At 55.3% G+C, this 26,470-nt stretch overlaps 2 protein-coding genes across 9 annotated transcripts; one reads left to right on the plus strand and one right to left on the minus strand.

Annotated features, from left to right (window-relative positions):
• Positions 1-287: 287 nt before the first annotated feature.
• On the plus strand, positions 288-14,243 carry Plxna3 (plexin A3). 6 transcript variants are annotated; one of them, XM_063246610.1, is made up of 33 exons: positions 288-446; positions 2,284-2,904; positions 3,109-3,648; positions 3,950-4,132; positions 4,917-5,045; positions 5,112-5,212; positions 5,391-5,514; positions 5,586-5,742; positions 5,828-5,927; positions 6,146-6,260; positions 6,358-6,558; positions 6,679-6,775; positions 6,869-7,059; positions 7,131-7,276; positions 7,361-7,481; positions 7,587-7,723; positions 7,812-7,982; positions 8,088-8,181; positions 8,258-8,497; positions 8,581-8,724; positions 8,796-9,030; positions 9,110-9,252; positions 9,364-9,620; positions 9,705-9,771; positions 9,862-10,008; positions 10,086-10,245; positions 10,322-10,425; positions 10,553-10,649; positions 10,765-10,955; positions 11,128-11,333; positions 11,677-11,889; positions 11,993-12,143; positions 13,838-14,243. In XM_063246610.1, exons 1-33 carry the CDS (start codon positions 444-446, stop codon positions 13,931-13,933), a joined length of 5,682 nt encoding a protein of 1,893 aa, XP_063102680.1. In that variant the 5' UTR covers positions 288-443; the 3' UTR covers positions 13,934-14,243. The 6 variants fall into 6 exon arrangements, with proteins under 6 accessions (XP_063102680.1, XP_063102681.1, XP_063102683.1 ...); XM_063246611.1 differs by lacking the exon at positions 288-446 and adding an exon at positions 574-662; XM_063246613.1 differs by lacking the exon at positions 288-446 and adding an exon at positions 923-944 and having other exon boundaries at positions 9,520-9,620.
• A 9,299-nt stretch (positions 14,244-23,542) lies between these two features.
• On the minus strand, positions 23,543-25,085 carry Lage3 (L antigen family member 3). Of its 3 annotated transcripts, none has more exons than XM_063246614.1 (3): positions 24,618-25,072; positions 24,168-24,403; positions 23,543-23,850 (listed from the first exon to the last, which is right to left on the minus strand). In XM_063246614.1, the coding sequence occupies exons 1-3, from the start codon at positions 24,965-24,967 to the stop codon at positions 23,720-23,722; spliced, it is 717 nt and encodes a 238-aa protein (XP_063102684.1). In that variant the 5' UTR covers positions 24,968-25,072; the 3' UTR covers positions 23,543-23,719. The 3 variants fall into 3 exon arrangements, with proteins under 3 accessions (XP_063102684.1, XP_003462219.3, XP_063102685.1); XM_003462171.5 differs by having other exon boundaries at positions 24,275-24,403; positions 24,618-25,058; XM_063246615.1 differs by lacking the exon at positions 24,168-24,403 and having other exon boundaries at positions 24,585-25,085.
• Positions 25,086-26,470: the final 1,385 nt, after the last annotated feature.

Below are 26,470 nucleotides of genomic sequence, written 5' to 3' on the forward strand. Positions count from 1 at the left end.
GGAAGGTGGCCAAGTGTAAATGGCTTTCGAATCCTTGAACCAGACGCTCGCACACTGCGTTACTGACCACCAGGGGTGTCCTGGGTGGACAGCGGAGTCCACTCTGTGTGCACCTGCCCGACCTGGACCAGCCAGCAGCCCAGCAGGTGGCCCCAGGCGCGCTTCCGAGAGCCGGGAGGGACAGGGCGGGACCAGGGGGTGTGGCGCGGGCGCGCGCACCGGTTCCAGGGTTGCCCGAGGCAGGAGGTGGGGAGCTGGGGGGGGTACTCCACGGACAAGGCCATTGAGCGAAGGGGGTCTGCCGTCGGGCCGGGTTTCCACAGGGCTCGGGGCGCCGCGTTGCGCACTGAGGCTCCGAGCCCCCGGAAGGGACGTCCTCCGGCTCCTGCGTCTTGCTGCTCCGCGGCCTGGCCGCCCTCCCTGGGCGCCCCCCCACCGGCGCGATGGTATGGTCCAGCTTTAAAAGGCACAAGCAGCTGCGGGCGGGCCCAGTGTGTGGGCGGTGGCGGCGGTGGCGGCGGCGGCGGCGGCGGCGCGCCCGCGCGCGCGCGCGAGGCTTGGCGGCGGGGGGGGTGCGCGGGGGGGAGCCCAGTGTGGGCCACGGGGGCGCGTCCACGTGGCTGGCGGACAGCTACCCAGAGCCGGCGGCGGCAGAGGGACAGGTAGGTGGTCGCCATCCCCGCCGCCCTCCCAGGCTGGCTGGGGGAGCCATCTCAGAGACCCGGCGCTCGCGCAGCCTGGGGGTCGAGCTCGGCCTCTTGGTGGTCGGGCTCCGCTCTGCCTCCCGGCACCTGCCTGCCAGGCCGTTCGTGCCCTGGGCGCGTAGGGACGACCACCTTGAGCTAGCCCACTGGCCCACTAGGAGCCTTTGTAGCAGAGGAGCAGCCCCTCAGAGGATGACTGCGAACACCTCCTGCGACGAAGGACTGCGCGGCAGGCTGAGGGTGCTCTGTAGGGGAAGGGCGAGCTGGGCTCGTGCATGGCGGGGAGCGGGGGGGGGGGGGGGCGCGGGGCCGCGTCTCTTCGTGCAGCTGTCCCCGTCACCTCCTCCTCTGCTGGCAAGGCTGTCGCGCGGGGGCCGGTTGTGCCTGTGATGTGTAAGGTTGCCACTCACCTGTGGGGGCTGAACTGGGGTTCCAGGCTGCACACCCCGCCTCTCCAGGTTGCCCTCCCGACCTGTCTCCAGCCTCTCCCCAGAGCTCTCTTTCCCCAGGCTGCAGAGGAGGTGAGGGGAGGATGCAGCCTCTCTATTCTGTGCCTTCCTTTCTTTGGCTGTCGGGTGAGGGTCCAGGCTGCAGAGCTGACAAAAGAGCCCCAGAGACATGATCAGTCTTGGCCGAAACTTTGCAGCCTCAAGCTGGGCCTGCTCCCTTTCTAGCCGGTGCCTTTTCCTTTCTCTTCTGGTTCCTCTGGCTTTGCTGCCCCACACTCCCCGTGCCCCACATTGGTTACCTCCTGTCTCCCCAGGGCTCAGGCACTGAAAAAGTAGTGCAGAGTTTGCCCCCTCGGCTGCCTTTGCAGCCTAGAGCTGGATGGGTGTGGCTCCAGGGCGCAGGGTGCCAGTCCTGGCACTGTCTGAGTATCCCCCCAGCCTGTCTCCCCAAGGCCTGCTGCACTGATGGTATTGGGTCCCATCCATAGAGCTCCAAATCCGCTGCACCCCTACCTCTGGGTCTGCAGGGTGGCTGGGTGCCTGTCCATTGGTGCCCAAGCGAGCACAGCCTGACTTATATCTGTCTTGGCTCGTGGAATGGGGGCAGGCATGACTCACTTTGTGTGTCCTGGGCAGCCAGTGGAGGCCCTACGGGAAGCAGGCAGCTGGGGCCAGGAGCATGTCAGGCTGTGCTTCTCCAGAACTCTGTCCTGGACTTCTGGTGGCAGTGCCATTCTGGAATGGCACAGCCATCACCCCCAGCATGTGATTGTTCTCTCTCTGCCTCCCCTGCCCCGTCTGCACCTGTGGGACCTGTGGCCTGAGGCTTTCTTGTGGTTGGTCTCTCCTGGGGCCAGCTGCCCTCTGTGGTGATGGGAGCTCCATTCCCGGAGGCCCTGCTGCCTGCCTTCCTATGGGTGACTCTGCTGCCCCTTGGGCGTGGCCCGGCTGAGCAAAGCCTCCTGGCTGCTCTCCAGGGAAGGGGCGGGGGTGATTGATGGCCCCTGGCTTGTGCACCCAGCCACGGTCACCATCTGGGGCTCTGGCATGCTGGGGAGAGAGCACTCTGGTCCCATGGTGCAGAGCCCAGCTGCCAGGGCCCCTGAACCCCACTTACCCTCTCTCCTCAGGCCTGTCCACAGTGGCTGCTGGCCATGTTCCCTCTGTGCCTTATCCTGCTGCTCCTTCTCCCAGTGGCAGGGGGCTCGGGTGGCAACAGGCCCTTCCGTGCCTTTGTGGTGACAGACACCACACTCACCCACCTGGCTGTGCACCGAGTGACTGGGGAGGTGTTTGTGGGCGCTGTGAACCGAGTCTTTAAGCTTGCCCCCAACTTGACTGAGCTTCGGGTCCACGTGACGGGGCCCGTGGAGGACAATGCCCGCTGCTACCCACCCCCAAGCATGCGCGTGTGTGCCCACCGCCTGGTGCCCATGGACAACGTGAATAAGTTACTGCTCATAGACTATGCAGCCCGTCGTCTGGTGGCCTGCGGCAGCATCTGGCAAGGTATCTGCCAGTTCCTGCGTCTGGATGACCTCTTCAAGCTGGGGGAACCACACCACCGGAAGGAGCACTACCTGTCGGGGGCGCAGGAGCCAGACTCCATGGCTGGGGTTATTGTGGAGCAGGGCCAGGGGCCCAGCAAGCTGTTCGTGGGCACTGCTGTGGATGGCAAGTCAGAGTACTTCCCCACCTTGAGCTCCCGCAAGCTCATCGGTGACGAGGACAGCGCCGATATGTTCAGTCTGGTGGGTGACTGTGCCCAGCCCCATGCCCTCCTTCCTTCGCATTGTTATGGATGTGTAGACAGCGTCTTGAACCCCTACAGGCCGCCTCCACTGCCTTCCTGGCCCGGGTCCCAGGCGTGGCTGGGGCGGGCCCAGGGTAATGGGGGGACGGTGGGAATGTGCACCTCAGCCCTCATTCACTCCTGTCTTTGCCCTACCTCCCAGGTGTACCAGGATGAGTTTGTGTCCTCCCAGATCAAGATCCCCTCTGATACACTGTCACTCTACCCTGCCTTTGACATCTACTACATCTACGGCTTTGTGAGTGCCTCCTTCGTGTACTTCCTGACGCTGCAGCTGGACACCCAGCAGACACTGCTGGACACAGCAGGCGAGAAGTTCTTCACCTCCAAGATCGTGCGCATGTGTACAGGGGACTCAGAGTTTTACTCCTACGTGGAGTTCCCCATCGGCTGCTCCTGGCGCGGCGTGGAGTACCGCTTGGTGCAGAGCGCCCACCTGGCCAAACCTGGTCTGCTGCTGGCCCAGGCACTGGGTGTGCCAGTCGACGAGGACGTCCTCTTCACCATCTTCTCCCAGGGCCAGAAGAACCGGGCGAGCCCACCTCGGCAAACCATCCTCTGCCTCTTTACCCTCAGCAACATCAATGCCCACATCCGGCGCCGCATCCAGTCCTGCTACCGCGGAGAGGGCACGCTGGCCCTCCCCTGGCTGCTGAACAAGGAGCTGCCCTGCATCAACACCGTGAGCCCAGGCCGCACACCTGGCCCCACTCGCCTCTCCCCACTGCCCCCCTTCTTCTGTCTGTCTTGCCAGGTGTCCCCCCCACCCCCCATGCATTCCCAGCTTGTCCCTCCTTGCTCCACCTGGAGTCTGGCCCAGTCTGGCCCTTTTTGTGTGGTGTCATGTTGAGTCTCCCTGCCTTCCCTCTTCCCCGTTCCCCTGGATTTCTGTCGGGCTTGGTGGGGGCAGCAATGGCTGGGCCCACTCCTCTGTGGCAGCCTCTGCCTGGCAAGAGCCCTCACAGAGCCTTCCTGTTCACCAGCCCATGCAGATCAATGGAAACTTCTGTGGGCTGGTCCTGAATCAGCCCCTGGGTGGCCTGCATGTGATCGAAGGGCTGCCTCTGCTGGCCGACAGCACCGACGGCATGGCCAGTGTGGCCGCCTACACCTACCACCAGCACTCTGTGGTGTTTATCGGCACACGCAGTGGCAGTCTGAAGAAGGTGAGGCAGGGGCTCTTAGCATGTGGGGATGGGGGTCTCAGGACGGCTCTCCGTGGCACCAGTGCCCACTGTGGGGCCTCCTTGCCACGAGAGCAAGGGTTGAGGCTGTGCTGCCACTGCCGGGTGCTGTGAAGGAAGGAGCAAGCACCAACTTGGCCCTGTGTGTGCAGTGTCCCTGTCTGCAGGACACACTTGTCCGCAGCTCGCTCCCTCCCCTCCTCTGGCTCTTCCCCAGGGCATCACCTTCCTGGAAAGGGCACTTGTCCCAGCCTCATCCCTTGTTCTTTCTGTCATGGACAACGGGGCTGCTGCTATGTTGCCCATGACAAGTGAGGCCAGTCCACAGCTGCTTCTATCCTGGGCCTGGGGAAGCCTGGCACTGAGGGACAGGGATCAGAGTGATGATACTGTTCTTGTCCGGCTCTCCTGGTCAATCTGGCATCATCCTTAGGGAAAGAAAGGGAAGGGCCAGTCTGGGGGTCCAGCGAGGCTTGGGAAGCGAGGCACTGAGCCTGATCCCCACCAGGACCCAGGTCCCCCACTTTACTGAGCTGAAAGCCACGTATTCTCGGCTGCCATCCCTTCAAAACGCCTGCCTTGCTAGATGTTTGTGGGCTAGGTCGGGATGGGGCTGTCGCCCTAGAGCTGCCAGGCTCCATGGTGCTCTCAGGCCCTTGAACCTGGCTGCCTCTGTCTGCTGGAGAGATCTTTCTGCTGGTGCCCAGCCTCAGGCTAGGGTGTCAGGGTGGCCCCATTACCTCTCTGCCCCCATCTCGTGACTCAGGTGCGGGTCGATGGCTCCCAGGATGCCCATCTGTATGAGACAGTCACTGTCGTGGATGGCAGTCCCATCCTGCGAGACCTGCTCTTCAGCCCGGACCACCGGCACATCTACCTCCTGAGTGAGAAGCAGGTGGGCCGCGGGGCGGTGGGGGGCGGGGGCCTGGATGCGGCTGCATGCTGACGTGGCTGTCCCCAGGTGAGCCAGCTGCCCGTGGAGACCTGTGAGCAGTACCTGAGCTGCGCGGCCTGCCTGGGCTCGGGTGACCCACACTGCGGCTGGTGTGTGCTGCAGCACAGGTGAGGTGCTCCAGGGACACGGGCCCCTTCTCCCCTGCTGCGCCCTCCTCCAAGGTCTCCAGCTAATGATCAGTGTCTTCAGTGACATCCCTTGGGTCCCAGGGGATGAGGCCCACCTTGTAGTTGCCTGGTGCTGCCACCTGGGCAGTCTGTCCCCATCCCTCTGGTTCTTGTGCAGGTGCTGCCGAGAAGGGGCCTGTCCAGATGCCTCTGCCCCTCACGGCTTTGCCAGAGAGCTGAGCAAGTGTGTCCAGGTGCGGGTCCGGCCCAACAACGTGTCAGTGACGTCACCTGGAGTGCAGGTGAGTGGCATGGAGGATGCCAGGGCCACATCGCGGAGGTGCACACTGCTCTGAGCCCCTGCCTCTTCCAGTTGACAGTAGCCCTACACAACGTGCCGGACCTCAGTGCGGGAGTGAGCTGCGCCTTTGGTGATGTGACAGAGACTGAGGCTGTCCTGGTGGCTTCAGGGGAGCTGCGCTGCCCTTCGCCCTCCCTCCAGGAGCTGCAGGCTCTCACCAGAGGCCATGGTCAGTGGGCTGGGGGATGGGCCAGGTGAGCGGTAGTGCGGCTCCTATACCTGGCTTGGTCATGGCCATTCCTGGGCACCCACAGGGGCCACCCACACTGTGCAGCTGCAGCTGCTTGCCAAGGAGACTGGTGTGAAGTTTGCAAGTGCTGACTTTGTCTTCTACAACTGCAGTGTCCTCCAGTCGTGAGTACCTGGCCTGGTGCCGGTCCTGAGCCCTGGCAGGATGACAGGGTGGCTGGCTCCAGGGGCACAGGGGCCTGCCTACTTTCTGTCCTGGTGTAGCTCCACCCCCTCAGGCAGGTTCCAGCCACCAGTTCCCTTGGTTGTTGGGCATGCATGTGTTGGGAGGACAGCTCAGGACGTGGGATCCTCGTGGTCATCTGACACCACCTCCTCTTCAGGTGCATGTCTTGTGTGGGTGGCTCTTACCCCTGCCACTGGTGTAAGTACCGACACGTGTGTACCAGCCACCCCCACGAATGCTCCTTCCAGGAGGGCAGGATCCACAGCCCCGAGGTGAGGCGGGTGTGGCGTGCCGTGTGAGGGCTGTGTGGGGTGTCACTAAGTTCCGTCTGCACACCGTCAGTGGGCCTGGTCACTGCTCTCCCCCCAGGGCTGTCCTGAACTCCTGCCCCGTGGGGACCTCGTGATCCCTGTGGGCGTCATGCAGCCCCTCACCCTTCGAGCCAAGAACCTGCCGCAGCCGCAGTCTGGCCAGAAGAACTACGAGTGCGTGGTGCGGGTGCAGGGGCGGCAGCAGCGGGTGCCCGCTGTGCGCTTCAACAGTAGCAGTGTGCAGTGCCAGAATGCCTCAGTGAGTGCCCAGCTTTGCAAGCTGTGGGGGCCTGGGGGGACTTCCGCGTCCCATGCTGGAAGCATCTGAGCAGGAGGGACTGTTCATTGCGTGTGGGGTCTCACGGGTCCATCTTTTCAGTACTCATATGACGGTGATGAGTATGGTGACGCTGAACTGGACTTCTCTGTGGTCTGGGATGGAGACTTCCCCATCGACAAGCCGCCCAGCTTCCGAGGTGAGGGCTGCACAGGGCAGGGTTGGCACTGCCTGAGCGCACCCCACCTCTCTGCCCAGGCTGCTCCATCAGCAGTGCCCTGTGTATCCACAGCCCTTCTGTACAAGTGTTGGGCGCAGCGGCCCAGCTGTGGCCTCTGCCTCAAAGCCGACCCTCGCTTCAACTGTGGCTGGTGCATCTCGGAGCATAGGTGCCAGCTGCGGGCACACTGCCCATCCCCCAAAACCAACTGGATGCACCCGAGCCAGAAGGGTACCCGGTGCAGCCACCCCCGCATCAGCCAGGTCAGCCCTGCCCCACCTGCCCCTGGGGACCGGGAATCTGGGTCAGAGCTCTCACCTCCACTGTTCTGCAGATCCACCCACTCATGGGGCCCAAAGAGGGGGGCACCCGGGTCACCGTCGCGGGTGAGAACTTGGGCCTCGCCTCCCGGGAGGTCAGCCTGCGGGTGGCTGGTGTGCGCTGCACCTCCATCCCCACCGAGTACGTCAGCGCCGAGAGGTGGGTGCGGCCTTGTGGGCCTCCCATCCCTGTCCCCATCCCTGTCCCTATTGCTCTTAGCCCCTGACCTTCGCTGACCCACAGGATTGTCTGTGAGATGGAGGAGTCGCTGGTGCCTAGCCCACAGCCAGGTCCTGTTGAGCTCTGCGTGGGTGACTGTTCCGCTGACTTCCGCACGCAGTCTGAGCAGTTGTACAGCTTCGTGGTGTGTGGCGTGGCCCCTCCTGGTCCCAGCCCCCTGCCCATTGGGTGTGTGTGGGATGGCCCAGCCGAGCCATCCCTCCCCGCCTCAGGGCCGCTTCTTCCCCAGACCCCGACCTTCGACCGAGTGAGTCCCGCTAGGGGCCCTGCTTCAGGGGGAACACGGCTCACCATCACTGGGCACGCACTGGATGCTGGCAGCAGTGTGATGGTGACTGTGAGAGATGGCGAGTGCCAGTTTGTCAGGTGGGCAGGGCAATGGCAGGCACCAGGGTTGTGGCTGAGGGTCCAAAGCCCTTGGCTGCCTGTGCCAAGTGCCCTGTCACCCACACAGGAGAGACGCTGAGGCGATTGTGTGTATCTCACCTGTCTCCATGCTGGGCCCCAGTCAGGCCCCCATCACTCTCACCATCGATCGTGCCAACATCTCCAGCCCAGGGGTCATCTACACCTACACTCAGGACCCCACTGTCACGCGCCTCGAGCCCACCTGGAGTATCGTCAAGTGAGACCCTGGGCATGGGAATGGGTCAGGGGCTGGGATGTGACCCCTGCCCTGGGCACTGAGCGATGCCTCTTCTAAGCTTGAGTTCCTTACTCCTGTCCCTAGCGGAAGCACTGCCATCACCGTGAGTGGGACTCACCTGCTGACGATCCAGGAGCCCCGGGTCCGGGCCAAGTACCGTGGCATTGAGACTACTAATGTGAGTGGCTACTGCCCTCGCCCTGCCCCCGTGGCCCTTGCCTTCATGTGTTGTACTACTCGCTTCTGCCCCACAGACGTGCCAGGTGATCAACGACACCGTCATGCTGTGTAAGGCCCCTGGCATCTTCCCTGGGCGGCCACAGCCTCGGGTACAGGGCGAGCATCCAGATGAGTTCGGCTTCCTTCTGGACCATGTGCAGACGGCCCGCTCCCTCAACCGCTCCTCCTTCACCTACTACCCTGACCCCAGCTTTGAGCCCCTCGGGCCCTCGGGGGTCCTGGAGGTCAAGCCTGGATCCCATGTTGTGCTGAAGGTGCCACTGAGGAGGGGTGGGGCAGGAGGAACAAAGAGGCAGAGGGCCCTGAGCAACTGTGTCCTTCATCCCTCCGTCTCCAGGGCAAGAATCTGATCCCCGCAGCGGCCGGCAGCTTCCGCCTCAACTACACAGTACTGATCGGGGGCCAGCCGTGTGCACTCACGGTGTCTGACACGCAGCTGCTGTGTGACTTGCCCCGCCAGACAGGCCGCCAGCCTGTTATGGTGCGTGTGTGTTAGGGTCACCGGGAGCTTGGTGCTTGTGGGCGCTGGCTCATGCCATCCTGTCCCCGCAGGTGCTGGTGGGCGGCCTGGAGTTTTGGCTTGGCACCCTGCACATCACGCCTGAACGGGCACTAACCCTTCCGGCCCTGGTGGGGCTGGCGGTTGGTGGTGGGTTCCTGTTACTGGCCATCACTGCTGTGCTGGTTGCCTATAAGCGAAAGACACAGGATGCGGACCGCACGCTCAAGCGGCTGCAGCTGCAGATGGACAACCTGGAATCACGAGTGGCGCTGGAGTGCAAGGAAGGTGCTGAGGCAGGGGTTGGCATGTAGGGGAGCAGGCCCCCACCCATCTGGCTCACTCCTCAACCCCCGCCCTCACCCAGCCTTTGCAGAGCTGCAGACGGACATCCACGAGCTGACGAACCACATGGATGGTGTGCAGATCCCCTTCCTGGACTATCGCACCTATGCCGTGCGTGTGCTCTTCCCAGGCATCGAGGCCCACCCGGTGCTCAAGGAACTGGATGTGAGTGCCTGCTCTGGCCACCCACCCCACCCAACCCTGGCCCCGGCCCCGGCCCGGCCTGGCCCTGGCCCCGGCCTGCTCTGCTCTGAGGCTCCCCATCCCCTCACCCAGACTCCGCCCAACGTGGAGAAGGCCCTGCGCCTCTTTGGGCAGCTGCTGCACAGTCGTGCCTTTGTACTTACCTTCATCCACACCTTGGAGGCCCAGAGCAGCTTTTCCATGCGCGACCGCGGCACTGTGGCCTCTCTTACCATGGTGGCACTGCAGAGTCGGCTCGATTATGCCACCGGGCTACTCAAGCAACTGCTGGCTGACCTCATAGAGAAGAACCTGGAGAGCAAGAACCACCCAAAGCTGCTGCTGCGCAGGTGCGGAATCCTACCACCTCGGGCCATGCGCCCACCATCCAGCCCCACCCCCATCCCCGGGCCTGAGTCCCTTCTCTGCCCCAGGACCGAGTCGGTGGCTGAGAAGATGCTGACCAACTGGTTCACGCTCCTGCTACACAAGTTTCTGAAGGTGCACTGAGGGCTGGGCGGCTGGGTGAGCGACAAGGGGGTGGCTGCTGTTGGGCACAGGGGCGGGCAGCAAGCTGTGTGACCACCACAGGAATGCGCGGGGGAGCCCCTCTTCCTGCTGTACTGCGCCATCAAGCAGCAGATGGAGAAGGGCCCCATAGACGCTATCACGGGCGAGGCCCGCTACTCCTTGAGTGAGGACAAGCTCATCCGGCAGCAGATTGACTACCGGATGCTGGTGCGTGGTGGGCGCAGTGCCGGGTAGGGGGGGTGGGGTGGGAGGCCTGGCCCCTTTCACCCTGCCGTGTCCTGCAGACGCTGCACTGCGTGTGCCCAGAGAGCGAAGGCGGCAGCCAGGTCTCGGTGAAGGTGCTCAACTGTGACAGCGTTACCCAGGCCAAAGACAAGCTGCTGGATGCCGTGTACAAGGGCATCCCCTACTCACAGCGCCCCAAAGCCGAGGACATGGACCTGGGTGAGCCCTTGTCTCTGCTGCCCCTATGTGCCCCCAGAAGTGCAGGCTCAGTGCTGAGGGCTGCCTCTGTCCCCAGAGTGGCGCCAGGGCCGCATGGCTCGCATCATTCTCCAGGATGAGGATGTCACCACCAAGATTGAGTGTGACTGGAAGAGGGTCAACTCTCTGGCCCACTACCAGGTGAGGGCTGGGGAGCTGGTCACCCGGAATCCCCTCTCTGTCCTTACTGGAGCCCTTCTCCTGCCCCAATCCGGCGGTGGCCTCCAGGCTTCCTGCACTGCTTCTTGTTTGTCTCTGTGACCTTCAGGTGACAGATGGTTCATTAGTAGCCCTGGTGCCCAAACAAGTGTCCGCCTACAACATGGCCAACTCCTTCACCTTCACTCGCTCCCTCAGCCGCTACGGTAAGTGTCCTCATCCCCGCGCCTCTCTGGCATCCCCCTGTGGGGAGTGGGCCAAGAGGCCAGGTGACAGCCAGTGGCCCTGGCAGCCTAAGGCTCATACCTGTCTTCTGCCCAGAGAGCTTACTCCGCACCACCAGCAGCCCTGACAGCCTCCGCTCACGAGCACCCATGATCACGCCCGACCAGGAAACGGGCACCAAGCTGTGGCACCTGGTGAAGAACCATGACCATGCTGACCATCGGGAGGGGGACCGAGGCAGCAAGATGGTCTCAGAGATTTATCTGACACGCCTGTTGGCTACTAAGGTACGAGCCTGCCGCAGGTCTCTGTGGCCTCTGCCAGATGCCTGTGAGCCCAGCCTTGGCCCTGGGTCTGGCTTGACCTTCCTGGCAAGGGGTCACTTTTTTCTGTGCCCTTCTCAGTGGCATTGGCAATACTGGCACGCCGTGTCTCTGGAGAGCCTTTCTGTCCCTCCAGATCCCCCTAGCATGCCGGCCTCACTGCTCCCCCCAGGGCACCCTGCAGAAGTTTGTCGATGACCTCTTTGAGACTGTGTTCAGCACAGCCCACCGGGGCTCGGCACTGCCCTTGGCCATCAAGTATATGTTTGACTTCCTGGACGAGCAAGCTGACCAGCGGCAGATCAGCGACCCTGATGTGCGCCATACCTGGAAGAGCAACTGGTACCCGCTGTACCAACACTGCCAGCCCCCAGGGATGGGTGGGCAGGAGAGGCTGGTGGGCGGCGGGGGCTGGCCTGGTGCTGACTGTGAGGCTTCAGGTGTCAGGACCATGTGGAGGGTTCTGATGCAGGTGGCACAGTGGTGGCGGGATTGGCCCCTTGAGTTCAGAGGTGCCATGTAGCCTTGGGCTGCCCCTGCAGTGAGCCAAGACTAGCTGGCTACCCTAAGCCATCCTGGTGCTGGCGCAGTCCTAGAAGTGGGCTGCCCCCCATATGTGAGCCGTGGTAGGTGGCGGCAGGAGAGCCCCCTGGGAGCCTCGCTGTGTGTCCGTCTCTCTGTGCAGTCTGCCCCTGCGCTTCTGGGTGAATGTGATCAAGAACCCGCAGTTTGTGTTTGACATCCACAAGAACAGCATCACAGATGCCTGCCTGTCGGTAGTGGCCCAGACCTTCATGGACTCGTGCTCCACGTCGGAGCACCGGCTGGGCAAGGACTCACCCTCCAACAAGCTGCTCTATGCCAAGGACATCCCCAACTACAAGAGCTGGGTGGAGAGGTGCATCCTGGGAGGGAGAGCCCCAGGGCTCAGCGGGGCAGCCAGGGCAATGAGCTTGGCTAAGGCAGTGTTAGTGCAACTGACCTACTCAGGGTCCCAACAGGTACTACCGGGACATTGCAAAGATGGCATCCATCAGTGACCAGGACATGGACGCCTACCTGGTGGAGCAGTCCCGTCTGCACGCCAGTGACTTCAATGTCCTAAGTGCGCTCAGTGAGCTCTACTTCTACGTCACCAAGTACCGCCAGGAGGTGTGTACTGCCCCCCCCCAGCATGTGGCCCTGGGCATGCGGCACGGAGCACTTGGGTAGAGTGGAGCACCAAAGTACCACACGAGGGGCAGATGGGATGCAGGACACAGAGCCAGTCTTGTGTGTGTGGTCCCTCTCCTGAAAGGTCCTAGGTTCTTCCTGGATGTTGGGACCCAAGTTCAAGCCCAGCTTAAGCAGTGTATTGAGACCCTGTCTCAAAATGTAAAGCGCCCAGGGTGCAGCTCAGTGCCAGTACCCAGTGCTGCCAACCCCTCACAAAAAAAAACCCCAAAACAAAAACAAATAAACTAGACTCAGGGCCTGGCTGCACCTGAGAGGATGGGCTGAGGGTGGGGGCAGGGCCTGGGGCACGCAGTCTCAGATAGCAATTGGCAGGGCATGTGGAAGTGTGGACTTGAGGATTGGTCTGGGCTGAGAAATCAGATGTGGGCCATGAGCGAGAGGGAGGGGTCAAGGGGTAACTGCAGGGTTTGTGCCCCAGGGTGAGGGTCGGGGTGGCCATAGCCCTGCAGAAGAAAGCCTGTGGGTGCAGAGTCCTCTGGGGATGGGGTGGCGTGGAGAGTGGGGGTCTGCAGGAGCACCAGGCCGTCCTGGCTGGGAGGGGAGGCGCCCAGACCTGTGGGAGCTGGAGGTGGGACAGGTGCCAGGGACACACGTGGGAGTGAAGTGGGAAGGCCGCACCACAGCTAAGTGGGCTCCCTGCCACACCAGGCACGGGGAGGGGCAGGAGTGTGGTACGGTGTGAGCCACTCCTTTGAGAGTCGAGCCACAGATGACACAGTCTTGAACTTCAAGAGGGTGTGGTGGGCGGAGGGAGACCCTGCTGAGTGCCAGACCTGGGCAGCTGGCAGGGGGCGGGGGAGGGGGGCGGCAGCCAGCCGTGCCTGTGGAGTCCTGGGGGCCCGGAGTGTGGGGAACCTCTGGCAGCCAGCTCCATCTTGGCTGCTCAGGCCAGGGAACTCAGAACGCAGGACCAGGACAAGAAGACCTGGACAAGGGAGGTGCGGGCGCGTCAGGTGGGCTCAGGAAGGGGGCCACGCACACAGTGCGTCCGAGCCACTCGGGAGGGGCCCATGGCAGCCTGCAGCCGGGAGGGCAGTTCCTAGGCGGAGGCAGCGGGCGCCCCGAGCTGGTGGAGGGGGTGCGGGTCACTTCCTCCTCACTGAGCCGGTGCCCTACACCGACACCAGCAGTATGAAGGAGGAGAGGCTTTTTCAGCTTGCATTTCAGTCCAAAGTCAGTGGGCTCCCAGGCAGCACCAGTCAGCAGGGCAGAAGGGCCTGGCCACTGAGGAGCCGCTCACCATTGGTGGTGGCAGGCAGAGAGGCAAGGGAGGACAGGAGAGCCCCACAGACCCTGCCAGGCCACACCCGGTGACCACGCCTCCCATCAGACCTCCTCCTAACAGCAAGCCAGCTGTGAGCCCCATCTGTCAGCTCCAGAGGCCCTGTGTGGGGCCCAGAGCCTGCTGGAGACCCCTAGATGTGAACTCTAACGGTGGTTTGTGCTGAGGCCAGACTGCAGCCAGGAGCACAGGCAGGGGCTGTGGGTTGGGGGATTGAGAGCAGATTAGGGAAGAGTCCTTCTGGGCTGGGGACCTGGTGCTCTGTGGGGGTGGGGGGGAATTAGGGGGAGTCTCCTCTGAGCCCAGCTAAGGGCACCCCTCTCCCCAGCTCCTCACCGCCCTGGACCAAGATGCCTCCTGTGCGAAGCACAAGCTGCGGCAGAAGCTGGAGCTGATCATCAGCCTGGGGTCCAGCAGCAGCTGAGGGCGGGGGCATGGATGAGGAGGGGGCTTCTGGTCCCTGAGCCGGCCTCCCACCACTGTCATGGGCAGGGGTCGCTCCAGCCTGGGTCCCCAGGTGTTGTAGGGGCCAATACCCCCAGCGTACCTGGGCCCCTTCCTTAGTGCCTTGCTTTGGGCCCTGCAGGGGGAGGCGGTGACAGGACCAAACACCCTCTGCCCCAGCAGCAGCAATACCCCACCCTCCCGGCCCCATGCCCATGGGTCGGAAATGCCTGGTCCTGTGTGCTACTTATACCTTGACCCCCTATTTATTAAATTTGTGTCCACCTGGAGCTCCATCTGTGAACACATGTCCTCTGTGGGATGTCACCATCCCAAGTGACTTCCTACTTGTTGACCTACTGTGTGCCCTGACACATGTCCTTGGCCCAGCTGCTGGCCCACTCATATACAGAAGGGGATATGCTGGTGGCTGGCAGCACCCACAGTGGAGCAATGCCCATGCACAGAGTGAGCCACCGAGGGTCTCCCACAGGAGACAATGCACTCTCCGGGCACCTGAGGATTTGGACCCTGGCTTGGGCCTGGCCCTGCCCCTCCCCCATGCCTGCACCCCCTCCCCACCCCCTGCTGCCCAACTTCCTCAGTGTAGTTGGCCCTGACCAGCAAGCCGGGACCAGCCATCCTGGGGTCCAGGGACCCTGGTCCAGAGGCAGCAGTACCTCTCTGCCCCCTCCAGTGCTGTCTGCAGTTCCTCAGAGGAGTCTGTCCAGTCTCGCCACCCCGCCCTGTTTCTCTTCTCCTTGGTGGGGTGAGCTCTCTGGTATCCACGCCCCATGGTTCCTGATCCAATGTGGGAAGCCGGGTCCCTGTGTGCCTGGTCTTTGGGGCAGGCAGGTGCCCACTGAGCTCCCCTGATGGGCAGAAGGGAGGATCAGTCTCCTCCAGGCTCCCCAGGGCTGCCTCCAGGGGGCAAAAGCTGGATCTGCAGAGTCCACCCCTGTGTGCTCTGCCCCACGCCAAATCGAGGGAGGTCAGGCACCAGTTCTGCTTCCTGTGGATGCCGCCAGGTGCTCGGAGACCTGAGGCTGCCAGAGCTGCTGTACAATTTTCTGTAGGAGAATTTTTTTGGCGTGGCTTTTATCAAATGCTTCAATGCAGAGGAAATTCAGAATGGCTCTAAGTGTGGGAAGTGATGGGAATGTTCAGCAGATGGACTGTGGGGCTCATTTAGAGCATACCCAGGTCTCCAGACACGATGCTATGTCCCCCCAAACACACAGGATTCTGCCAGTTAGACTCAGTAAGAAGTGCAAAAATGAGGTTAAAATGGTGGAGTAGGGGCTGGGGATTTAGCTCAGCGGCATAAGTGCCTGCCTTGCAAGCAGGCAGTCGTGAGTTTGATCCCTGGTACCGATAAAAAGGAAAAAGACAAAAAAAATGGTGGAGTAAAAGCAGCAAATACAACCTTCTTCAGGGTCTGGAATTGAGACATTTTGAAAATAATTGGGTAAAGAAAAAAAGAAGTAGGTCTCCAGGACATGGGAGGGAGTGGGCAGGAAAACAGAACTGCAGAGAAGTTGGAGAAAAGGCCCAGTTCCCGGGAAAGAACGAAGCAGTCTGGAGAGCTCGTCTGGCTCCTGGGACCAAAGGCTGCACAGTGGGAGCTTCTGTGCAGTTTCTTTTGGATTTTATTGGCACACGTTTGCAGTACGGAATCATTATGTTCATTGTGCGGAGTTGATACATGCTCGTAGGACACTGGTTCTTTTTATGTCTCTTACTTTTATGGTTCTGGTGCTGTGTCAGCATCCAGTTTGCCTTGGCTATTGTTGCTGATTCCCATTGCTGTTGCAGGGTGGCACACTCGTGACAATCGATTTTCACTGTATGACATTAACTGGATTGCCCTTGTGTCATTATCAGACTTCAGTTTCTTTTTTGAGGCAGGGTCTCACTATGCAGCTCAGGCTGGCTTTGAACTCACTGTGGAGCCCAAACTGGCCTCAAACTTGTAACAGTCCTCCTGCCTCAGCCTCTCACGTGCTGGAGTTCCAGGTGTGTGCCATCACACCTGGAAGTACTTCAGTTCATTTCTGGAGGACTGAGTGCTGTGTCAATCATACCGCACCCCCCCCCCAAATTAACCGAGGTGGCCATGTCGTGGGAGAGAGGCCTAAGCCTGTACTTGGCCATGTAGAGTGTATCTCTGGAAAAAGAGTCACTAAAAAGATCCCCATATTAGCAACAAAATGCTTTCACTACAACTGACCTGAGACCCACAGCACAAAACAACAGTAGGACCATGAGAAGACAAGGACAGCAACATGCCTTCAGAAACTCTAGCTTGATCCAAGCTGATCTGTGGGGAGCTGAGGGCAAAAAATCAAAGCCACACAGCAAAAATGATGAAGGAGATTAAAAAATGGTGCTTGATGAGCTCAAAATACTAAACAGGTAATGCATTTCACAAAATGAGCAAACAGACTAAAGCAGTCACTAATAGAAAGCTAGCTGAGCAGACATGGTGGTGTGTGCCCACTGAGGCAGGAGGACTGCTGTGAGTTCAAAGCCAGCCTGGGCAGCATAGTTCGAGGCCAATTTGAACAACCTACTGAGATCCTGTGTCAAAAAAACAGAACCTAGCTGAGCTAAACAAAATGATAACACGAACGACCATTTAGCAAAGAATTAGAGTCTAAAAAAAGATGCCAAAGAAAAACCAGGAGAATAAAAATCCTCTAAGCAGCAGAAATGATCAGTGTGTGGACATAGCAGAGCAGAAAGACAGAGCAGATGCAGGTGACTGTACCCTTAGCTGCGTTGGAAGCACCGTTGTCTAGCATGTGCTGGGCCCTGGGCTCAAACCCTGGTGCCATAACAAAAACAACAGAATACAGGAAAGGGATCCAACAGCACTGAGAGGATGAAAAGAAGACTAAGATTATTTAGAATCAGGAAATCAGAAGACTGGATAAGTGGCATAAAAACCTATTTACTTAAAAGGAGCTAACAACCTTTCCAGTAAAGTTAAAAAAACAAACACATATAAGTGAGGCATATAGAATTCCAAATAGGCATGAACAGAAAAGAACCTTTCCACAATGCATCATAGCCAGAACCTTGGAAGTCCAACACAAGAACAGAATCTTAAAAGTGGTTAGAGAATAGCACTGTATCAATTAAGGTAAACTCACTAGAATTGGCAGATTCTGCAACAAAAATCCTAAAGGCCATGAGATTAGAGTCAAGTATTTCAAGGCCTTAAAGTAAACAGCATCCAATGCAAACCAATATAGCCTGCGAAACTATCTTTTAAAATTGATGGAGAAGTAAGGTCTTCTCATCACAAAGAGCACCTGAAGAAACTTATGGTCACCAAACCAGCACTGCAAAAACTTCTCAAGGATAGCTAATCTAGAAAGAGGCAATGAAGAATTAACAATGCCAATAAATTTAATAAAATGACTCCGCCAGGAAGGGTGAGCAGGTAAGCACAAGGTCATAAAAGGAAGCCAGCAATAAGAAAACGATGCGATGATAGGAATAAGCCGATACCTTTCAGTAATAACTCACTGTAAGTGGTCTCAGTTCTGCAATCAAGACACACAGATTGGCAGAATAGATTGAGAAACAAAACCCAACATTATGCCATGCACAAGAAACACATTTAACCCAAAAACAAATTTGCAGACTAAAAAATACAGGGATGTAAATATTATTAAAAATTATTAAAATATTTAATATTGTTAAATTATTAAAATGTCAAGACAAGGCCAACACAACAATAAGGGGCAACAGCGGTACACATGTTTCGCATTGTCTTCCCCAAATCACTCACCCAGAGGACAAGGCATCTGCATTCAATTGTTAAAACAGTACCAGCTCAAGCCTTTCTCTTCAGTGAACTCAGAGAAATCAGTACTAAAACTCTTAGCTACTTTTGCATATCCATACATATACGGGTACATGTGTTGTTTCTTTCAGCTTCTCACACTAGTGAGATAATATGATGTCTATACATGAATGTCTGATTTATTTCACTTGTGAGAATGGTCTCAAGTTGCATCCATTTACCTATAAAAGTCTCCAGTTTATCACTGTTTACGGCTGAGCAGTACTCCATTGTATAAAAATACCACCTTGTTCATCCCTTCCTCAGTCAATGGGCCTTTAAGTTGTTTCCAAGATCTGGCTATTACAAACTGTGCTGCTACAAAGATGGGTGCACGCACGTATGTCGCTGTGGTATGATGTTTTTAATTTTGGGGGGAAGATACCCAGAAGGGGAACAACTGGATCGAATGGGCGCTCCAATCCTAGTTTCGGAGGAATCCCCGCACTGATCTCCACAGTGTTTGCACAGTCTGCACTCCCACCAACAGAGGCCCCTGCAGCGTTTCTTATTGCTTGATGTCTTAATGACGGGCACTCTTTCTGGGCTGAGGTCGAATCTCAGTGTTGCTTTAACGTGCAGCTCTCGAACGGCCGGGGATGTGGGGATGTTGAACATTTCTTCACGTACTTATTTGCTGCTTGCATTTCTTCATCTGAGAAGTGCGTACTCATCTCAGATGCCCATTCTTGGATTGGGTTTTTAAATCTGAGACAACTGATTTTTTTCTTGAGTTCTTTATATGGCCTGGATAGTAATCCTTTGTCTGAGGAACAGCTGGCAAGCATTTTCTCCCACACTGTGGGTCGTCCCTTCACTCTGAGTCCCTTCACTCTGTTGGTGGTTTCTCTTGCTGTGCAAAAGATGTTCAATAGAGTGAGATCCCAGGTGTTGATTCTTTGTGATAGCTCCTGTGCAATCGCGGTTTTGTTCATAAAGTCTGTGCCTACCCCAGTGTCTCCCAAGAGTTTTACCTGCTCTCTCTTCCAGCACACAGACTCTCAAGTCAAGTAGAGCTTGGACTGAAATATTCCATGTTCTAAACGCAAACAACTCTCAACCCAGATTGGTGTACCCCGCAAAACTATCTTTCAAAACTGGTGGAGAAATAAGATACTTCCATGACAAAGAACATCTGAGGAAATTTATGGCCAGCACTCCAAAATGTTCTGAAGGACATTCCAGAAAGAAATAATAAGGACCACAGGACCACAGCTCCATGAACCACAAGCAGAAGAAACCCACCAGGAAAGGCGAACAATTAGAGGAAGGGATAAAAAAAGGGGCGGGCGAGCCACCAACAGGAAAGTAACATGCCAAGGATAAATCAATATGTATCAGTGATAACCACCATTGTTAATGGTCTCAACCCACCGTTAATGGTCAAAAGTCGCAAACTGGCACAATGGATAGAGAAGCAAGATCTAACAATGTGCTGCATACAAGAAACACATTTAGCTCAAGAAGAAATTCATAAGCTGAACATCAAAGGATGCCAAACAATATTCCACGTGACAGGAACCAAGAAAAGAGCAGGGGTAGCTATTCTATTTACAGACATAGTAAATTTCAATCCAAGATTGAAGAAGAGAGATAAGGTCACTACATCCACATAAAGGGAACAATCCAAGAGGAAGAGATAACAATCATAAATATTTATGCAACAAATACCAGTGAGGGGCCAGGGATATAGTTCAGTGGCACAAGCACCTGCCTGGCAAGTGTGAGGTCATGAGTTTGATTCCTGGTACCAAAAAAGAAAAATTACCAGTGCACTCAACTATATAAAATAAATACTAGCAGACATGAAAAAATCAAATAAGCTCTAGTACAACTGTATTGGGAGGCCACAGTCCCCCACCATCACAAAAAGACTGATCAATTAGACAAAATATCAATAATGAAATACTAGAACTGAACAAAACTTTTGAGCAAATGGACTTAGTATATGACTATAGAAACTTCCACTCCACAACATCAGAACACACATTCTTCTCGGCTGCACATGGGACGTTCTCCAAAATAGACCACATACTGGCTCGAAGAACATGCTTAAATAAATGCAAAGGAATTCAAATTATCCCACGCATACTCTCAGACTGCAGTGCAATGAAATTGGAAATCCATGGCACAGGAAACCACAAGAACTTCATAAACACATGGAAATTAAATAGCACCCTGCTGAACAACCAAAGAAATTAGACAGTTTTTACAGTCGAATGATAATGACAACACGACTTACCAGAACTTCTGAGACCCAAATGAAGGCAGTCTTAAGAGGGAAATTTATAAAAAAAAAAGAGGGAAATTTATAGCAGTAAATACCCATATCAGGAAAACAGAGCAAACACATATAAACAACTCAATGTTGAACCTCAACTTCTAGAAACAGAAGAGCAGGCTAACCCAAAAGCTTATATGAGGGAGAAAATTATAAAGACCAGAGCAGAAATTCATGCATTGGAGACTTAAAAAAAAAACACAAAGAATCAATTAATCCAAGAGCTGGTTCTTTGAAAGATTAAATAAAATCAACAAACCCTTAGCCAACCTTATTAAAAAAAAAAAAAAAACGAAAGGCAAGAGCCAAATCCACACAATTAGGAATGAAAAGGGTGACAGCGCAACAGAACCTGCAGAAATCCAGAAGATCATCTACACCTACTTTGAAAACTTGTATTATACTAAGATGGAACATACAGAAAAAATGGACAGATTCCTAGATACATATGAATTACCAAATCTGAATCAAGAAGACATAAAAATCCTAAATAAACCAATATGAATAAATGAAATCAGAGATGTAATTAAAAACTTACCAACAAAGGAAAGCCCAGGCCCTGACGGATTCACTGCTGAGTTCTACAAGCAATTTAGAGAAGACCTAATACCACTACTTCTCAAACTCTTTAATAAAATGGAAACGGGACCAATACTTCCTGATTCATTCCTGGAAGCTAGCATTACCCTGATACCAAAACCAGAGAAAGACCCAACTAAGAAAGAGCATTACAGACCAGTTTCCCTAATAAACATCAATGCAAAAATCCCCAGTAAGATACTGGCAAACAGACTGCAGCAAATCGTCAGGAAGATTGTGCAAAGTGGGATTCATCCCAGGGAGGCAGGGATGGTTCAACATCCATAAATCCATAGATGTAATACATCATATTACACTCAACAGAGCCAACGGTGAAAATCATGTGATCATCTCAATACACGCAGAAAGAGCTTTTGACAAAGTCCATCACCCATCCATGATAAAATCCCTACAGAAAATTGGAATAGTCTTTATCTCAATCTGATAAAAACCATTTATGACAAACCAACAGCCACATCATACTAAATAGACAGAAACTGAAAGCTTTCTTTCTAAAAGCAGGAATAAGACAAGGATGTCCACTGTCTCCACTCATATTCAACATAGTCTTGGAAACTTTAGCCGGAGCAATTAGACAAGAGAAAGAAATAAAAGGAGTAATGATAGGCAAAGATGAAGTTAAACTGTCATTATTTGCAGACTGGATGATACTCTCCATAGAAGACCCCAAAAACTCCACCAAAAGACTACTAGATTTAATAAGCAAATTCAGTCACATAACTGGTTACAAAGTCAACACTTTGTCAATCAATGAATAACTCAATCAATGAATAACTCAATCAATGAATAAAATCAATCAATGAATAACTCACTCACTGAGAGAGAAATCAGGGAGACACCACCATTTACTTAGAGTAGCATCAAAAAAATGACATCAATCTCACAAGAAGGTAAAAGACCTCTACACTGAACCCTACAGTGCTCCGATAAAGGAGACTGAAGAGCACATTAGAAAATGGAGAGCTATCCCACACTCTTGGGCAGGAAGAAACAATAGAGTGAAAATGGCCATACTTCCAAAACTGATTACACTGATTCAGTGCAATCCCAACCAAAATTCCAATAGCATATCTCACAGAATTAGAGAAAACACTCCTAAAATACACTTGGAACCAGGAGAGACCTAGAATGGCAAAGGCAATCCTGGGCAACAAAGGCAAGACAGGGGTGTCATAATCCCTGACTTGAAATTATACTATAAAGCTACTGTGAGGAAAATAGCGTGGTACTGGCAACAAACAAACAAACAAACATACAAAAAAAAAAAAACAGACCTGAAGATCAATGGACAGATTAGATGATACAGAAACAACTAAGCCAACTTATCTTTGACAAAGGTGCCAAACGCATTCACTGGAAGAAGGACAGCCTCTTTAACAAGTGGTGCTGGAGAAACTGGCTCTGCACATGCCAAAGATTAAAAACTGGACCCAAATCTTTCACCATGTACTAAGCTAAAATCAGAATGGATCAAAGATCTTAAAATTAAAAGAGAAACATTAAATCTGCTGGAAGAGAGAGCAGGTAAAACTCTTGGGAGACATTGGGGATGGCACAGACTTTATGAACAAAACTGCGATTGCACAGGAGCTATCACAAAGGATCAACACCTGGGATCTCACTCTATTGAACATCTTTTGCACAGCAAGAGAAACCACCAACAGAGTGAAGGGACGACCCACAGTGTGGGAGAAAATGCTTGCCAGCTGTTCCTCAGACAAAGGATTACTATCCAGGCCATATAAAGAACTCAAGAAAAAAATCAGTTGTCTCAGATTTAAAAACCCAATCCAAGAATGGGCATCTGAGATGAGTACGCACTTCTCAGATGAAGAAATGCAAGCAGCAAATAAGTACGTGAAGAAATGTTCAACATCCCCACATCCCCGGCCGTTCGAGAGCTGCACGTTAAAGCAACACTGAGATTCGACCTCAGCCCAGAAAGAGTGCCCGTCATTAAGACATCAAGCAATAAGAAACGCTGCAGGGGCCTCTGTTGGTGGGAGTGCAGACTGTGCAAACACTGTGGAGATCAGTGCGGGGATTCCTCCGAAACTAGGATTGGAGCGCCCATTCGATCCAGTTGTTCCCCTTCTGGGTATCTTCCCCCCAAAATTAAAAACATCATACCACAGCGACATACGTGCGTGCACCCATCTTTGTAGCAGCACAGTTTGTAATAGCCAGATCTTGGAAACAACTTAAAGGCCCATTGACTGAGGAAGGGATGAACAAGGTGGTATTTTTATACAATGGAGTACTGCTCAGCCGTAAACAGTGATAAACTGGAGACTTTTATAGGTAAATGGATGCAACTTGAGACCATTCTCACAAGTGAAATAAATCAGACATTCATGTATAGACATCATATTATCTCACTAGTGTGAGAAGCTGAAAGAAACAACACATGTACCCGTATATGTATGGATATGCAAAAGTAGCTAAGAGTTTTAGTACTGATTTCTCTGAGTTCACTGAAGAGAAAGGCTTGAGCTGGTACTGTTTTAACAATTGAATGCAGATGCCTTGTCCTCTGGGTGAGTGATTTGGGGAAGACAATGCGAAACATGTGTACCGCTGTTGTCCCCTGATGTGTTTTCAAATTTTATTATTTTTATATTTTTCTCATTGAGATAAAATGGATTGGAAAAAATGAAATGTAGCAATAAATTTAATGAATTAAAAAGGAGAAACATAAAATGGAAATTTATCTGAGGAATTAAAAGACAAGCAATGGTAGGTCAATACAGTCAGACCTTAGTTAAAGTTCTTTGGTAACATTGTGGAAAAAAAAGAAAAAGGAAACTAATGAATGGACCCGCACCTAGTAAGACAGGGAAATAGAAAGACCCAGACACAAAGCAGTAGGTCAACTTTATTCTCTGCAGAATTCTCATTGAAGCACCGATCAAAATGAGGAGACCTTTGGTACTCAAGGATGAGTCTGTAAACCCTGGAACTCCCATAGTCCAGATGCAATTGCTTGTGGACGCATTGCCCAGGAGGGGACAGAAAGATGCTTCTACGTGGCCCTAGGCCACATCAGTCTTAGCGGGACACAGGGGGCCCGAAGCGCTGCATGGTCTGCACCACCAGGGACAGCTGCTCGAGGAAACTGAGAACAGAAACCCGGAGAAGGCGCACATCCTGGGCGGTCCAGCGGCTGAAGGCGAGGGAAGAGAAGACCATGTCAGAAGTGGGAAGCCCTCGCCTTTCCCCTCCTCCCAGTCCTGGGATACCCTGCACAAGGCACCCCAGAAGAGACTACCTCAGAAGCCCACTTACACAGCACCCTGGCTAGTGCTGGCCCAGCCAAGTCACCCCCTTGCCAGCCCCTTCTGATTTTTTCCTCTCACGGGGGTGGGGGTGGGGGCGCCTCAGGGCTCAGGCAACCTAGGGACGTGCTCCACCGCCAAGCTGCACCCGCTGCCCTTCACTTTTCCCTTTCTGTTTTAGAGAGAGGCTGCCTGAGATGCTGACGCTGGCCTCCAACTCGAGATCCTCCAGCCTCAGCCTCCCAGGTCGCCAGGATGACAGGTCTGCGACGCTGTGCTCCGGCCATGCCAGGGCACGTCCATCGCACGTACATGGCCAGGGTGCTGACGCTGGCTGTCAGCTCCTTCCCAATCACTCCGGGTTGCGGTTCAGCATCTGGAGCCAGGGAGCCCAGGGCGATTTCTGCGTCCAAAGGCGTTGGGAACGGCACGCTGAGGGCGCTGGTGGCTGCAGTAAAGGCTCCTCCACTGCCATCTGGGCCTTTGCGATCCTCCGAGGCCACCCCCGCCCCTCCCGGTCCAGCCTGACCCTTCTAGGGGCGCCCACAGTTCCCAGAGCACCCCAGGCACTGGCTCCCAGCTCCCCACCACGCGCGCTCCCATCCTGCCCCGGGCAGCCTGCCTGGACCTCCCGCCGTCCCCTTGCATAGGATACAATGTATGTGGTGTGCTGTTGGGCCCGCTGGTGTCGGGCACGGGGTCTTGGCCCGAACCCAGATTTGTCAGAGCAGGAGCTGCGTAGCCAGCGCCACTGGCTGCAGACACCGCCATGCCAGCGCCTGCAGCCAGCATGTCCGTCGTGGCTCCGCCTTCTGAGCGGCCCGCTCGCCAGCTATTGGACTCTTTAGGCTCCCGAGGCCCCGCCCCAGTCACGAACCCATCCCGCGTGGGCATGCGCAGCCAGGCCCTGGGGTTGTCGCGGCTGCACGCCTTGGCAGCTCTGCGGAGACCTTTGGCCTGGTCGACCACAGAGGGACAGAGCTTCTGCAGAAGCTGTCTCCACATGCGACGCGATCTCAGGGCGCGTGCTCTGCGCCCGCGAGCAGACCCTGCCGCCCTGGGCTAGGGCCTCTCCTTCCACACGCTTAGCCTTGCCAGGCGACCCTGGGGACCCCGCCGGCCAATGAGTGTACCCGTCCAAGGCCCCGCCTCCACGACCCCAAGAGGCTGAGCGGCGCCTGCGTGTACTGCGCAGGGCGGGAGCCTGGCGGTGCGGCCGGCAGGGAAGGAGGGTGACGTGTGCAAAGTCCTTTTCAGGACGCCGCCTTGCCCCGTGCCCGCGCTGACCAGCCTGGGACTTTCAGGGACCGCGAATAGATCTACTTTTCAGTTTAGAAGGAGCGCTTCAGAGGGGGTTGTGTGGGGGTGAACTTGCTATCGGAGCAGTGAGAGTGACAGGGACGGCAAGCAATAGCAGGCAGTGGGAAGGGGGCTCTAATGTGTGGAAAAAATGTGCAAAACCATAGTCACTAAAGTACCAGCTTAGTATGTCATCCAGGGCGCACACAGGAACCCTGCAACAGTCCTGAAACATAGAAACACCCAGGATCTCTGGGGGTTGGGGTTGGGGGTGCTTTTAATGTACTTTTTGTGTTTTCCTCAGGTTTTCAGAAGGGATCTCAAGTGAAGGTTACTTATGGACCACACACATCCCATTAAAATCCCTGACATGTTTGCCCCTTGCACTGGGGGCCAAACGCACTTTCCTAGGTGACCTAGCTGTCGGCCCCTGTCCCCGCTGCCACCCTGTCTACTCGGTGGGCTCTGCTCCCCTCTTGGCATGCTGCATGGTGCTTCTGCCCCTCTGGGGTGGTGTGCTTGCTCTGCTCACCTCCTTGTTGTTGATCTTGTTTCTGACACCTCTTTTCTACTCGTCCCCTGTGCACAGGACCATGTAGTGTGTGTGGCAAGTCAGGTGAAACAGCACTGAAGTAGGTAGAAGTCCCCACCGGCTCAGAACCAGCAAAGCTGCCTGTAAAAGGATCCGCCTTGCAAAATGAAACAGTGAAATCCAAGCTTATGTGGCAATTGCCCTGGGAACTATTGGATGCAGTGTATAAGTCCAGCTTAAAGAAATGGAAACATAAACTGCTACATGTTAACCCTGCGCATCATTAACAAGAAGCAACAATGTAGTACGAACCAAAAGAGACTGGGTGGGAGTGGCAGTCCCAGCAGTCTGGGAAGCTGAAGCAGAGGATCACCTCGCCTGGGCAAGAGCGAGACCCTATCTGAAAGTACAAAATAAAAAGGCCTGAGGGTGTAACTCAGTGCAAAGACCCTGGGTTCAGCCCCCAGCACCACGGGGAGGAGGCGGGATTTCTAGAATGTTTTTTACGTGGGAGAAAAAATGTAAAGTGCATACACCCACAGGCCTACATGTTAACCAGGGGGAAAAAAGGATGAAATAGAAACCAGTTCAAATGGTTACCAAGCAGGACAGGCTGGTGCATGCCTGTAGTACCAGCACATGGAGAGGCTGAGGCAGGAAAATCACAGGATTGAGAC

The sequence above is a fragment of the Cavia porcellus genome, unplaced genomic scaffold (genome assembly GCF_034190915.1).
Source record: "Cavia porcellus strain 051 isolate PalLab524CR breed Dunkin Hartley unplaced genomic scaffold, mCavPor4.1 scaffold_3, whole genome shotgun sequence".
Taxonomy (NCBI): Eukaryota; Metazoa; Chordata; class Mammalia; order Rodentia; family Caviidae; genus Cavia; species Cavia porcellus.